Source organism: Botryllus schlosseri, chromosome 14 (genome assembly GCF_051294905.1).
Source record: "Botryllus schlosseri isolate E-star chromosome 14, Bs_hap1, whole genome shotgun sequence".
Lineage (NCBI taxonomy): Eukaryota > Metazoa > Chordata > Ascidiacea > Stolidobranchia > Styelidae > Botryllus > Botryllus schlosseri.
In genome coordinates, this window is record NC_137249.1 from 10,907,028 (window position 1) to 10,922,987 (window position 15,960).

The following is a 15,960-nucleotide window of genomic DNA, read 5'->3' on the forward strand; positions in this document are numbered from 1 at the left end:
TTCGGTATAGAATGCGAGTGTATTTTAGCTGCAACATACATCGATGATGAGAAGACTCGTTGCCGAAACAAAGCTCAGAGTCTCGAAATAGGCAAGTTTGGCATGCGTCGAACGAGTTGCAGTAACATATGTGAAATGGGTTGCTATGGAAATACTACGGCTAGATAATGGCGGACTACTGAATTAGGGGAAATGCCTGGGAATAGTGTTCGGCTTTTACTATATAACTTAAATAGGGCACTTGCGGTTCTGAAGGCTGCTAGTACAACAGAGATGAACAACTTTGAGCATGGATTGGGATTCGGAATAACGATTTGGATTTAGGATTTTTGCCAACTGGATTTGTAGTAGCTCACCTTATTACTAATAATTTGGAATTCTTATCAACATTTTCGTGGATCTCAATCATTATCCTATATGGAGTTGTATTTAAGGTAATCATCCATATTTGGATTCCAAATGCTCATTTCCGACCCATTGTTGTTCCCTGCAAATTATCAAGTCTCATTAATGTGATGGATCGAAAACCCGTTACACGAAAAGAGAGAGGGAGAGAGAAAAATAAACAATACAATAAAGATGAAAACAATATAAAACGCGTGTAGAGTAAAAGCTGTCAAAGTATGAAGCTAAATTATGGCGGCAGTTTCAAAAATATGTTTGCTGTAAAAGGAAATATTCACTGTATTGTCGACGACCAACGTTTCGCAAAACCCATAAGAAACGGCAAGCACGTTTTATACCATCTCTCGGGCGATGATTGGTCCATGGTCAAACCCGCACGAATACACGATAAAAGTAGATATTCATAACCACCGAATCGATGTGAAGCTAAAGCAAGTGTAGTAGCACAGATTACTCGGGGCAAACGTAAAGGATATCAAAGAAGCATAGTACGAGAATAGCATTGCTAACAAGGTATCTCAAATATGCGGAGTAATAAAATAAAGACTGCTGTATCATCCCATTCTTACCCAGTAGATTTGAAATCATATGCGACTTGCATGAAAAGTTATTTTGCAAAATATCGGCTGCGTCTTCAGAAAAGAACACATCGGCAGAGGTGGGATTTTAAAAGTACTTCTACTGCATTCGGGTACTCAAGTAGGTTTTGCAAACTTGCATTACTTACTCGAATAGTTATGTTTTACTCTAGCTTCTACGTCTACCTATTACATACTACTATCGCTAAGTAAAGAGTAGTATAATGATGTTTGAGTCACGTTCGCGAGCAAAATTGCCATACCAAATGAGCAAAATAGCCCATGTAACACCGTAACTGAATACCGTAAGATGGGTAACAAGAGCGTGATGGTGGATGGTCCGGTTTCTTGATAGGTAGGTCGTGGGTTGGATACCCGGGATGGTCAGACCGAAGACCTGATTTGTAACACTGGTATCCATGACTTCCTGGCTTGGCGTTCAACATTATCGAGATAGCATGGATGGGTGGTGTTCGATTAAGAAAGCCTTATAATGCTATTTCTGCACCTTTCGTGTCCAGCGGCATATATACATGTCATGCACAATGTACTCATCATGTACTCATGGAAAAACAACTAATCATATGCGATATTTCGACCAAATCCACATTAAATACGTACTGGAGTACTTTTCTACTTCCTTCTTGGACACTGCTACTTCTAGAGTATAAGTTTACGGTGTTACTTCCACCTGAGTACCGACGCTGACTACTTTGACCACCTCTGCGGAGTGTCTAATTTGCACTGCATCGAAATAGGATATCTAGGCTAAGGTCAAGTTGGCACGTATATTCAGCCTGAACACAATTCGACTAGGGCACTGTATATACATACATCCACGATCAAAATAACCGCGCTATTGCAAACTACCACTCTGATCAAACGGCTGAAGCGAGAGAAGCTGCGCCGCATTATTAGAATTATTAGCGGGCACCTGTTGCGAGTAGTGTCCCACGCGATTATTCAAAGGCTGACTGATGTATTCGCGGTGGTCACGCTGGTAATCCGGTAACAAAGGCTGCGTTTGGTGGTAGTAGGAAGGGTGAGCATTTTGCATGTGGTGGAACTGCTGGTCCGTAACGGTATTTGGATGGTAGCTATTCACTGGCCTGTGAAAGTCCGCAGTGTAGGGGCTCTGCTGCCTTTGCATGCTTGCTGTGTGGGCGAGGTCTCTCTGGGACACTACACCCGCGTGATCGTACGGATACGATTCGCTTTTGACTTGTTGCTGTTCCTGTTTTGAGACGTCTACGTTTGGCGATCTCATGCTTGTAACGCTGACTATGCTATTGCTGTTCATATCCCTGTGTGAAACCGCGGCCGTGTGATCGTACTGCGAATAGGTTTCCGACTTGGCCTCCGTCTGCTTCGATACGTCAATGTTCGGTGGTGTGATGTTCATCACACCCACAACTCCGTTGTCTTCGACGGGTTTAGAGTCTAGAGTTGTCTTTTGGACGCCGGCGACGTGATCGGAGCTGTTGCTTTGAGGGGCTTGTTCGTTGGAAGATATCTCGTCGGCCGAGTCGTCGTCCGACACGTGGTTGCCGGTGTATTCGTCGTCTGCGGTTTTCTCGTTGGTGCCGCTAGATCCGCCATCTTGCTTGAGACGCCGCCATTTTGCCCGGCGGTTTTGAAACCACGTTTTCACCTGTGTGTGTGAAATATGAAATTAGTCGCTTTATCGCTTGAAATTGGACTACAACTGTGAGGTTGAATGGCTTGGCTTTGGCTGTGGTTTTAGTGCAGGGTGTTTTTCGCTAGTTGGTGCTATAGAGTAGCCTACTTGTTGCACGTGTCGCGTATGGGCCATTGTCGGTCCAGATATAACGGGCACGTCAAAACGCGGACCGCGATTTTACCCATGTGCTAATGTGGTAGTTAGTAGTTGCACAACTCATAGAATATGTACTCCTCCGGCTGTATGCTTTAGATTCCCACTGCAAAGCATCGGGTATGGTTACCTGACATCGCGTTCATCGGGGTCCGTGGACAATGGACATATGAGCTGAGCATGCGACATGTGGGTTTAAGTCTGATTTAGATTTAGGGTTACGGTTTGGGTTAGGATCATAAAGTCACGTGTCGCTCAAGCGCCGCATGCTAAGTGTCACTCTCGTTTTTCATTATGCTGCACGTTCAAATTTCGGATAATCTTTCATAAGCTACTGCCTAATTGATGGCGACTGATTAGATTACATACCAAGACTTCACGGATTTCAAGCAGGATTTCGAAATCAGAAAACATTAGTTGGAAAAGCGTAAACATATTTTGCGGGTGGTAGACACACCATCATTAGTCGCATTAAGCATATAGAAATTACCAGAAAGCCGAGAGTTACAGAAGATGGCGTCTTATGACGAGCATCCCGGAGTAAGCGTACAGTTTGGAGTTGCTACCATTGTGGTGTCATCCGAATTGTGATATAAACCTGAAGCCGTTGTTTTCATTAGCACTTCAAGGTTACAAGCCCAGCACCGCCACCACCCACGAGCTCGTGCAAAGAAATCAAATGGTTTGTGTTGAATGCAAATCTCAATATGATCATGATTTATGATTATTGATAAGCAGACATTCGCGTCATTTATATAACGAAGAAAAATATTCAAAACTTCACAAGAGGCACAGAGATTTAAATCTTGGAGTACGGTGTAACATGACCTTGTTACACAGCTCTACGTAAATCTTACCTATGCGAAATATTCTGCCCTGTCGAGTATTTTATTTCGACATTGGTCGCCTATGAATATGTTTCAAATTGGAATATAGATTCGCGTCGTCTTCGTCACCAATCTCTCAGCTTACGCCATTCACAGTATAATTCGGCGAATTACATTGGTTTCGTAATACGGGCACTATGCTCACAGTTCGACATCGGAGGTGCAAAAAACATCGTTTAAAATTGATCACGGAGGTGGGCATTTTGGAAGAAGCTGCAGATACAACTTAATATACGATGTGTTGTGCTCAACGAAACACCCGCGCGTGGTGCAGGGGACCTTTACCTGGCGTTCGCTGAGTTGCAAGGACTTCGCCAACTTCTTTCGTTCCGGCGGGGAAAGATACTTTTGCTCGTCAAACTTCTTTTCCAATTCCGACGTCTGGTCGTTCGAGAATCGCACTTGTCCCCCCTTTCGCTTGTGCATGTTTCGATGCATGAACGGGCTCCATAGCATTGGCCGACCCACTGAAACGTTACAGATTGATTCGTTCAAGATTTCATTTCGAGTAGAGTCTATAACCGGAAATCCCGATAGAATTCCACAAGGAAATGTTAAATAGACCATGCAAATCAGTCCGTTGAGGCCAGCAACTGTGAATTAGATATATGTAGGTGCAATACAATATCTTTCCTTGCTCCATCACAAATATAATGACGTCATAGAATTGCGAATAAATCATTTTCGAAGGAGAAGAAATCCCATTCCTGATTTGCGTTACGACCATCGCTACCACGGATGTTTGACTCGACCGTTTCCTTCCAATTCAATATCTCGTTCAATCAGAGCATGAGACTAGATTGGTCAGAAGTAATCATGTGCAGAGCTGAGCTAAATATGGGAGGAATTCAGTATAAGCCACGATGAAGTGCAATCAAACGCAAATGCAAATATTGTGCAGCTGATGCAAAACCATGAAAGCTTGATCATGTGTAGCGTTCCGAGATGGTATAACGGCCATTTTCTATTCTAAAGAGTCGTTGCATTACATAGTCACCACTGAAACCATCAATTCCTCCAAGACAAATTCAGTTGAAGTGTACTCAGTGGTGGCTTTTGGGGTGGGCGAGGTGGGCGGTCGCCCAGCCCCCCCTGGTCGAAGGCCCCCCCCCCTCTTTGGTTTATGCGCTTTTTTTCAAGGATAATAGCGAATAAACATGGAAATCCGTGTACCAAGCAAGAATATGATTCCGTACAGATGTGTCAATCATCATCAAATCTCTGCATTTGTTAGAAAAGTCCCGTATCCCGATAATCATCACGTCTCTGCATGCAGTAGAATTACTTAGTTTTGATGTAGGCTATCCTTGCACACATGCAATAATAGATATGGCCGAATTCAGCATATGGCCAAACCTTGACGTGGTGAAAGATAGATAATAACAACAGGTGCGAAAGGGGGGTCTGGGGGCGGAGCGGAGCCCCCCAGAGTTACGGTTAGATACTTATAGGGGGGGCCTCGGTAAGTCTCGCCCGGGGTCCCCCCGTTCGTAGGGCCACCACTGAGTGTACGGTTTTCGAGTACTGAAAGTAGGCGAAAGCTCCGACAGAATGTTGTAGCCATAATTCCTAATGTAATAATTATGAGACACGATGTGTAGTTTCTCGGCCGTATTTACCGTTCTGTGCCGGTGAAATATCGTAAACTGGAAATAGTTAGTTTCAGGCGCCTCTGGCATGGCCAACTTCGACGGGTTGGCCACAGTAACAGAAGGAGATAAAATACCAATAGTTGCTTGTTTAAGACAGATTCCTATTGTATCACGAAGAGGTAAATATGCATAGCGGTAATATATATGTTGAGCAAGTAATCGGCGCCGGGATTTGTTGACAGATCGCTCAGACGAATCCCCAATGATGGATCTCATTTACGACAATTAGGAAGGATTGCCGGAGGAAAAAATATACATTGATATGTAAAGGGATTGACTTTTGAAAGAGCGAAACGTGAGTGAGGACCCAAACATAATCCAAGTGGGCAATACTCGGTATTATTTATCACGTATGCGTCGTGTATGTCTACTTCGCTAGACTACCGCCAAATGACTTTCCAAGTTACTTCCACGATGTGATCAATAGTACCAGCCGGCAAACCAAATACACATAAAATGAAACAGAGCAATCACATATTCAGTTTTATGTCACGGCAAATTTTACTTGGTTCAGAGCCAAATTACTATGCCCACCTTCAAAGTTCTGACTGAAATATTGAAGGTTCCACGTTTGTGACGAAATAGTCGCAAGTATAGAGCGACTACAGTCCTTTGGATTGTATATATATATATTACAATCAATCATTCCAAGAACAAGATAGATTAGTATCAGCAATCCGGAAGTCAGCGCCAATTATTCGCCTCATTTTCGTGGCAATCATGGGCCTACCCGTTATTTCTTCAATGTGACATGAGTACAGGACTACCATGCTGGGGTGTCTGGGACGAACAATCGAACACGCTTTAATGCCAAAATTATAAGAATAACAATATCAAATTTTTCAACAGATTCTCAATTTTTAATTCCAAATTTCTCTATGACACAGCTCAAATTGCTCCACCGGTTATGAACCATAGCTCTACGAGGTTTAGTTTGCTTGTGGCGAAACGGCAAGTTGGCATTTGGTCCATTACCAGGCCAAAAACATGTTTTCGAAAATGAGTAGGCAGCCACCCCATGCTTATGCTTACATAATTGTATTCCGGGATAAATTACGAAGGAGATTCCTGCAGCCACTGTCAACTTCTTATTCCCACCAAATACCAATTGACTTTATATATCTAGAACTACATCTCTATCATGTTCCAGATTCGACATTATGGAAACGCAACAGATCAGCGACTCGCGGATAAAGATCGATGATTCACATGCTAAGTTTGCAGAAGCAATCGCTTCAATAGCCTCCGCCGCGCAGCCTCTCCACCAAGTTACCCGAGAAACAAAGAAAAGTCTCTTGCAAACTTGAATAAGAGAGAACTGCGAGTCGCAGAACTGCAGCAGCTGCATTACAGCATTACATTATGATGACAAACTACACCTGATATTGGTTGCAAGAAATAATCAGGAAAAAAATAACTTTTCGAATCCTCAACCTGAACGATTCACTCGCCGAGTGAACAAAAATATTGCATCCGAACTCATGATTAAAATGCGTATTTTATTCAATCGGCAATTACGTTATTTTCCGGGACAAAATCAAGGACATTGTAGACTGACATCAAGATTAATGGGTTTACATAGCGCGGTGATAGGGACTATACGGCAATGCCCATGTATGACTTGATTACGCATACGCATGTTAGCAAAATCTGTAATCCCAATTAAGTGGGGAATGTGTAAACACTACAGACTCTAATATTAATTTGTTACGAGTCGCGCGATAACTCATGTAAACACAAGAGTTCTCAAATGCCTATTAGCCACTGGGTAGAAATGAATCGGTTCTTTCACTGATGTACCTTACTTTTACGTTACATATGCGTTCCGAGATGTCACCCCACGACAGACATGGATTCTGCATGATACCACCGCTGGGTATCGTGCAATATAGCCTTGTCGTATACCGTGGGAAAAGTGTCTGAAGGCACGCAGACGGAATCCGAACAGAGTGCAAGGTGTCTACATCAATAAGTAGCCGATCGAGTCAATATATTAGATCCTTCGAATATCTTGTTGGCCGAAATCACTCAAATGAATACATACTTGATAGACTACTTCAACCGTACAGATACTGAAAAGACACCAATATATTTTCGGATTCAAATACTATTCGACACGTCGTAGCCTACATTGGACTCACGCGGAGTCGGGGTTTACGAAGACACGTTTCAGTCCATAGAAATTTAAACCATTAGGATATGATACCTTTACGCGATAGATTTTGTAATCGGGCGCCACTAATGCTGAGTTGACTTTGCTGTTAGTTTAATCTGTGTAAATATGACGAACGTCTGAAGCTGTCAATAATTCGCTGCGCATACCGGCTTTACCTCACTGTAGAAGCTGGTAAGTCTTTGAGAAAACATGCGAAATTCGTTTAATAACATACCGGTAACTAATGAGAGCCACTAAAGAGATTTAATAAGTTCTTGTAGAGCAGTGATTCTCAAACTTTTTTCGACCCCCCCCCCTTGATGACAGTGGAAATTTTCGCTCCCCCTCCCTTATCGTCACATCAAAAACATTCAAAAGAGTAACTAGAATGTTTGCAATACTAACGCATAGTTTTATGCCTTGGAAGGCTATCCCATTTTAGGGACCTCTCAAATATGATATCCGAACTGTACTGTACAGTGTACAAGGAGCGATAAGTACGAGCTGGAAGAAAGCGTGAGGTGCGGGAAAATACTTTCATTTGACTATTTTGTCAAAAATAATCATGCGCAATTTTAGCATTTAGCATTATACAATTATACATATTTTAGCAATTTTGGGGTCATATCCCTTCATTTCCTGACTTGGACTTGGCTCAAACGTACCTGATCATAAGCTAAATCAAAAACCAATGGCGCAGGCCGCACGCCATTCAAACTTGGCACTTCTTAACGGGACAAACAATTTTTCTCTTCGAGTCGCAGGTGTTCGGCAAGAGAATAATTCAATTGTTTACTTTTGTTGTTGCATAAAATGGGTTTCGTGAGAGTGGCATTCTATACAATGTGTATCAAGTGAGCAGAGCATGCCCGCAGTGGCTACTTCGACGTTCTACACCACCTCGATTTAAATCCTTGCTTCTTAGATTCAAAATGAATACCATATATGACATATGACATGACCTTATAAGGAAGATGCACAGATGCATGATAGACAGGCCATAAAAGCATCAGCTATCACCAGATAACCCTAATTCATATATATCTTCTGATGGGTGCAAGGTCCGGTATCAGGCACAATGTAAAATCGGTGTATGGGCAGTACGACGCTGCTATGGCATCTAAATCGCAATATAATTAGGGTTATTGAGCTGTTGAGACTTGGAAGTTTCAGCACAAATTCAACTTATTCCGAGTTCATGTATTTTATATCTCTCGGGCAACTTCGCGGCCCTTCAGATGCTTTCGCGCTCCCAGTTTGAGAACCACTATTTTAGAGGAAGGGCAAAATAACATAATTACTATTATTTTTATGTTTGTGTTGAGTTTCTGGAGATTGAGTAGGTCCAAAGTGAACATCGAACATTCGTGGGGATTGAATGGGGATTTATCTCTTCTTATTAAGCGCGTGTGGGTCTCACTTTTCAATTTTTCCTGCCCGTCTTTTGATACAAAATCTGCTGCAACCCCAGAAATGCGGTATCAATAACGGCTTTATTGTAACTTCATGATCTGAAGTAGGCGGCCTGAAGTATATGTAATACGAATTCACATTTACGCCGATAGAACAAGTAGATGACGCATTTGTATTAGCCTATTCGCTTGTTAATACAAACCGTAAAGCCATGTGATTGTTGCACATCGATAAATTTCAGACGTGGAAACAAGACAAATGCACTCTGAAAGCGTGACGTCATAGAAACAATACATCTCTGACGGGGCGCTGGGAAAGTTTGACGAACAACAGGAAGCGCAATGGTGTCTCGATTAGGCAAGTCTTTGTATCGGCGTCCAGTTCGGGTTTGGTTGCGTGATTTGCTCCGCGTGCCTTGGCGAACTCACAGGAAACCCTTTCTCGGTACCAAGCAGCACGCGCGCGCCAGCAATACGGCGATCTAGATCCGGAAACGCGCAATCATAATCTGGACGCCAGAGCGAGGAAAACGGGAAGTAGTACAATGTCGGCGGTGGCAGGCTCGGCCATTTTTTCGTTTTGTTTCTATAGTCTGACCTTTCGTGGCGACAAGACGGCAACGCAGTTCGGAAACCTTGCAACTTACAGCATGTGAATCACGGCATTCGGTTTTAAAGGCAGACCGCGTGTGCTCGTACTCACCACAAGCGCGAGATAGCATTGACACGCCGTTAAAAGCGCCCAAGCCCAGAGGTTACGAATGTTCACTGTAGGGCTCTTTAAAAATGAGTTTTTTTGTCAAATCGTACTGGCTACTTGATAAAATTGTTAGGTTACCTAATTTAAGCCTACACACAAAACTTGGTTCAATTCCAGCCAGTAACCGCTTTGCTACAGGAAGAGAAAGTTTCTATTTATTATGTAAAAATAAATAGTAAAAAATTTGAAAATTTTCTGTTCACCCCATGAAAGTGTTAGGCTGTCTATAGAAACGATGCTCACCAAATTAGGTTCAATTCCAACCAGTGGAAGCGGAGTTATTGCCGTCGAAAAATTTGGATTTGAATAAAATAGTATTTACGGTGACCGATTCTTTGTTTATTTATTATAGTTGTGCTCACCGTAAATACTATTTTACTCATATCCAAATTTTTCGACGGCAATAACTCCGCTTCCACTGGTTGGAATTGAACCAAATTTGGTGAGCATCGTTTCTATAGACAGCCTAACACTTACTTTCATGGGGTGAACAGAAAATTTTCAAATTTTTTATTATTCATTTTTATATAATAAATAGAAACTTTCTCCTCCTCTAGCAAAGCGGTTACAGGCTGGAATTGAACCAAATTTTGTGTGTAGGCTTAAATTAGGTAACCTAACAATTGCATCAAGTAGCCAGTACGATTTGAGAAGAAAAGTCATTTTTGAAGAGCCCTAATGTTCAGTTGTTTTACCATTTACAATGCAAACACAATATAACTTTATACTTGAACTATACTCAGTACATTGTGTTACTTAAGTTGCAGCGTAGCAATAGCGGAACGGGTACAATATGGCGCCATGGTTTATGTGTAGTTACTCCTGAGACCAAGATCTCCCCACTATAGTTAGTTTCGAACGATTGTGATTTTGAGAAAGGTTTATATTCCGCAAATAGGATTCTTTGCTTAGCTGCTCCAACACACTACATTTCGTTCTTACTTTGAATATAGGTCTGCGTCTACCATGGCAATACGGCGGAGAGGGCAAGAACGCCCATCAGTATAAACCATTGGTTCCCAAATTATGGGTCGCGAAGATTAAAATCTGGAATACAACTCAATATTTCTTGCAGTCATAATACTAGTTTTGAAGTTTTTGGCGTGATCTCAGCTATCGCTATCATCAACGCTTCGAAATCCTCTGCGTCTGCGTCAATTTCAAGGATTTAGTGGCGCGTGAGCTTGAAAATTTCCTGCCAGATATCCATGACCAGAAAAAGCATGGGACCCACTTTTGCATTGCACTCAATAGAATCAAGAAGTGCATCGAAAATATGAAGAATAAATTCTGACATCGACAGCGCTGAATTTTTTGCAACAAATTGTATTTCATATTGGTTGTCCGATGTCCACGGTACCTTGTCTATTTCACAAACACACGAAAAAATGTAGCATGTTAACACTAAAATGCATTTCTATATACGTGCGAGGCTTGTGGTTCATCAGACGCTTATAAAACCCAGTTTTGGGACACGCCCTAAAAAGTTTGGGAATCACTACTGTAAACTTTGAGATACACGTGGATATGTCTGATGGCCTTATTACTTTGTGGCAAAGGGCCGGGAAAGGAATTGGAATCGGTAAATACTTTCCAAAGTCCTACAAATCGGCCTATCCGATATAAGATGTTCAAGAATCAATTTGATCTTATAATATAGTTAACGCCCACCCTCCCGTACAGAACGCTCAGAGCTATACATTAGAAGCAGACTCGCCAAATAGTCCAAAATAAAACGAGGAAAATAATGGTCAAATCACTTTTTAAATTCACTGCATGCGTTCATAGGTGACAGAAAAAATATGGTTCATTTTTATGATACATTACGTTACAGTAACTTGAGTTGAACACTGCAACGACACAATTCGCTATCTTCCGTTTAGTAATGAATTTCCACGTCGAAGTTGATAGTATTTAAATTGTAGTCCTGTCGTTTTGTCAAAACATCATATTTGAAATAAACTTAACTATAATACTGTTGCGCCGCAAATTCTCATTGTGAACAATTCCATCACTGTGGCAAATCACGTCACAGCAAAATTTTTCGAGCGTGGAATCTTTGCCCGAATTTTATATCGCCATTATTTGCGCGCCTCTTTCAAACGAATTACCGCACTTCAACAAGCGAAATCCACCGCGAACGTAATTACAATATGGGGATTTAACATTTCAAATAGAGCTCACGAGACGGCGAAGAAGTCTGCTCGCTTGCTATGTGCAGTCGCGAAACGGCAATCACGATCCCAGCTATTACGGCGCCCAACATTATTTGTTTATAACGCGTGGGTTAGCCATACTGGCATGCAGTAAAATACTACGCGCTGTTACTCGTTTCAAGAGAAGTTTGAGATGATAAACCAACAATATGTATTTACTAACATTCAGAAACGCAATTCTAACTGCATAGCTTGTTTGTACCGAAGATAATACAAAACTACTGGCATGCCTTCGAGTCAGAGGTTAATTAGTACATGGATATTAAAGATACCTTACAAAACATGCGGGCGTCGTGATTGATGCGCATTTGTGCTACAAGGGGCCACCGACAAGTAACAGTACATTTGTCTAATACTTAATGAGGTCTGACGAGCCTTATAAAAATTATGAATTCCTTCGCGTGTAGTGAAAGTATACTGCATTTTCAATGTTCATCAGCAAAGTCGCGGAACGCGGTTGTGCAAGTAGGCGTATACGCAAGTTGCGTGCGGTTATGTCACGTATAATCACTTGAAAGGCAATATACGCTCTATTATAGCCAATATAACTACTATTAGGGGAAATATAAAGCAGCAATTCAAGAGATAGCACCGCTTCCACTAACGATGTCCGTATTTCAATAGTGATTCAGTTGCACTAAACACCGCATTCGGCGAGGTTATACACATGCCGGGAGCGCGCGGTGCATTCACAGAGGCGGACGTGGGCAAGTGCTGTGTTTCTTTATTGAGTTACCAAAAGCATGAGCCTTGTGTGGCGTATACTCCAGTTTCCACGTGCTGCCAATATGCGGACGTTATTGTATCGCCACATTCTGTAGCGGATGTTTCTCGCAAGCTGTCTTCCTGTAATTCTATTTACGGTTATCCTAATCAAGCAACCGTCATTCACCAATGCGACCAGAGTTGAGCTTGTGCAATAGCACCAGCGTTTCGGATCGAAGCAGGAAATTGTCCAGAAAACAATTTTACGCAATAAACGAACAAGATTTATGATTGCGGCTTGAGAATGCCCGCATCGAGACTGGGACCTACAAGTTCAAACATCGAAATTCCCATAAGCATGTCTCGTATGAAATCGCCATTTTAAATGAAGGACGCGAATCGCGATGTCATATTATGGGCGGATAGAGGTCCCATATATGTATCGTACATGTATACATAAAACTAAATGTGGTTGTGATGTATGTCGATAATTTTCTAAAGCTGTAGCGACATATACGACGCAGAGAAATGTCTGGTCATATGCTTTTGGTGGTACAAACATCACTCATGTACCTTTAAAATCTCAACCTAATAAGCTGCTAAATTTTAGCTTGAGCCAGTTTGTTATCCGCCGAATGTCTAGTATCAGTGTGGTTTATTAGACTAAACACAGACCTCCATCTATGATATTGTGGACACAGTCTCTGTCTCCAACTCAGTGCTATTACGTGCGGCACAGTGTATTCAAGTATACGTCGCGTAAAGTCAGCAAGGCTATTAAACGCTAACTCGAATTGGCTATATATTAGCATCGAATAGAGCATTGTTCGGATCATCGGAAGTTATCATCGTTATTGCAGTAGGCTATAAACCAGAATTTCATAGAGAGCGGCTATTAACAATCTTTCGCACAAATAATATTGACATACACATAGTCTAAATTGTATAACAGTAAACTTGAAATTGTACGTACATTGTACAATGTACATCGAAAAGGCATGCACAAGCACAGTAGCCCGACATTGTCACTTACGTTTTGTGTATGCGTTGCGATCAAACAGCCAAGCTTGTGGGTGATATTCAGGGTGTGGGTAAGGATAGATTGCCGGGCTGGCAGCGTACGTTCCTGCCGGCGGATACATATGCGAAGGGCCAAACTCGTTGGGAATCCTTTGGTCATACATTGGCCTTGGATAGCTGGCTGTTGACGATGAATAGCCCAGTATAGATGGTGGATGACCTGGTACGGCCTGTATAGGTGTCGGCACTACGAGGCCGGATGTGTTTTGAAGATTAATTGGTCGTCCTGGCGTTGAATAAGTGGAAACTGACGAGCACGATCGATTTAAGTTAGAGTTCATAAGTGACTGCTGATACGATTGATCGTCCGTTTGATACGTTCCTGTTAACGGCCCAGTGTGAACTGGCATTGATGGACTCATCGAAGACGCGACAGGAGTACCGGGTCCTAGTGCGGTTCCTTGATCTATCCCGGCGGGCTGGATATCTCCCGGACCAACAGTCTGTTCGTTGTCCTTGGCTCTTCGCACGACGCCATCGCTGGCGCTCGAAGGATTCACAGTTGGCGAAGGTCCCAAAATATTGTCGATATAGAACGGCGTCGGTTGACTTTGAAATTGATTGTAACTCATCTGCGTGTCTGAACTCACATTGCTCTGCATATTTTGAAGTCCGACTGGATTCTCGTACTGTATCATGCTGAAGGCTTAAGCTGCAATAAAGAGCTGATACGTTACCGAGTACTCACACGACACTGTCGAAGCAATCACGCTAGAATACTACACCGTCGGCTTCCTAAAAATCATCGGAAAAGTCTATTAAGCCTCAAAGTGGCTTCAGCGTGTCGATGCTGATCGCGCTTCATTCGGACATTGGTGAAGGCGCGCGAGTAAGCTCAACGTTTCTTGTCGCTAGCTCTCGCCTCTGTACTGCATCTCCGGTTTCGAGAGCGAGAGAGGAAACGGCATAGGCCCGTGAACGCTGTGCGGCAGCACTGCCTAAAAAGTGGCGCAGGATTTTGAAACTCTTTCATTACATCATGCACAATGCACCGCTATAGTCAGCAGAACCAATATTGAAAGCGCGAAATACTTAGCTTACGGCCGGGTGTTAGCGTGGTATGCATTTACCGAAACCGTTCCCAAGCTTGAAAGGAATACGTTTACTTCGAGATGGGTTTGATTATAAAATCATAATGGAGCTTTGGAGTACCGTTTGTTATTTGCGTTAACCGCCCTTTGGGCAAAATAAACCAATGTATCTACCTTGAAATAATCACGATACGATCAAGCTCTTGAGAAAAGATGCTAAGAGCAAGTGATCGCGGTCACTATTCAAGTCAATAACACGGCGCGTCTTTGAAAATACCGCCGGCGGAGATTGAAAATGATGACGTTTTCCGAGCGTATGCGTATGGTATTGTGAGATTGCACAATGGAAATTTTCTGATCTTTCTACAACGGCCTTCATGTCGGCCTACTTCCGCGTTGAATGGCTACTATTTGTAAACGCTGTCGTCGGAGCAACTTCTTGTCAGCCTACATTGTTTCCTGATACACCAGTGGTGTTTAAATGGAGTTTATACGCTCCGAACATATATGCACTCAAAGTGCAAAACAGCCGCGGAGCAGCTTTCATTACTTTACCTAGCAACGATGACGGAAACATAGACTATAGGTAATCATCAATGTGCGGCTGTGCCCAAGTACGCATGCGGCAATGACGTTCGAATGTACTTCAGATTAATGAGGAAATGAAGTTTGAGATTGGATTTCCTAGAATGTACTCTCCACCCGTTAGTGTTCCTTGTACAGGCGACTTCATGACCAGCGCACATTACACGCGAGTATAGCTTTTACATGTGGATACTTTACAGAGTATTGTTCTCTCAATTCATAATGTTACATTTGCGAAACACAATGGAAACTATCATTGGAGAGTACCTATTACAGGCACTTGAATTTTGCTTCCTTTTTTTGAGAGAAAGCTGCCCAAATAAACTCTGCGTGCCCATAAGATAGGGTAATCACTAGTGAGGAATTGACCTAATACGAAGACAAGTCCTTTGAAGTGCCCAAGATCAATAGCTATACATCGTGAAGAAGCATATCGTTGGGTAAAGATCACGCATTTCACATGCGCCCAGCAATCTCAGCTCCTTCTTGTCCACGAGTGGAGTGAGACACAACGAAATCGCGATGACTTAATGACAAATCGTTTTGAAACAAATCCAAATTGTTACAATTGGTCGAAAGGGCGCGAGAGGAGTTATTCATTGAGCCAATTACCGCCAACACCAACATGACCCTTACGCCGTACTTTCTACACACTAACCA

The 15,960-nt window shown here is 42.5% G+C and overlaps 1 protein-coding gene across 1 annotated transcript; it reads right to left on the reverse strand.

The window, feature by feature from the left end:
- Positions 1 to 14,873, reverse strand: LOC145455192 (uncharacterized). The gene is made up of 3 exons (XM_080333150.1): positions 13,638 to 14,873; positions 3,990 to 4,171; positions 1 to 2,634 (listed from the first exon to the last, which is right to left on the reverse strand). The coding sequence occupies exons 1-3, from the start codon at positions 14,320 to 14,322 to the stop codon at positions 1,840 to 1,842; spliced, it is 1,662 nt and encodes a 553-aa protein (XP_080189276.1). The 5' UTR covers positions 14,323 to 14,873; the 3' UTR covers positions 1 to 1,839.
- Positions 14,874 to 15,960: the final 1,087 nt, after the last annotated feature.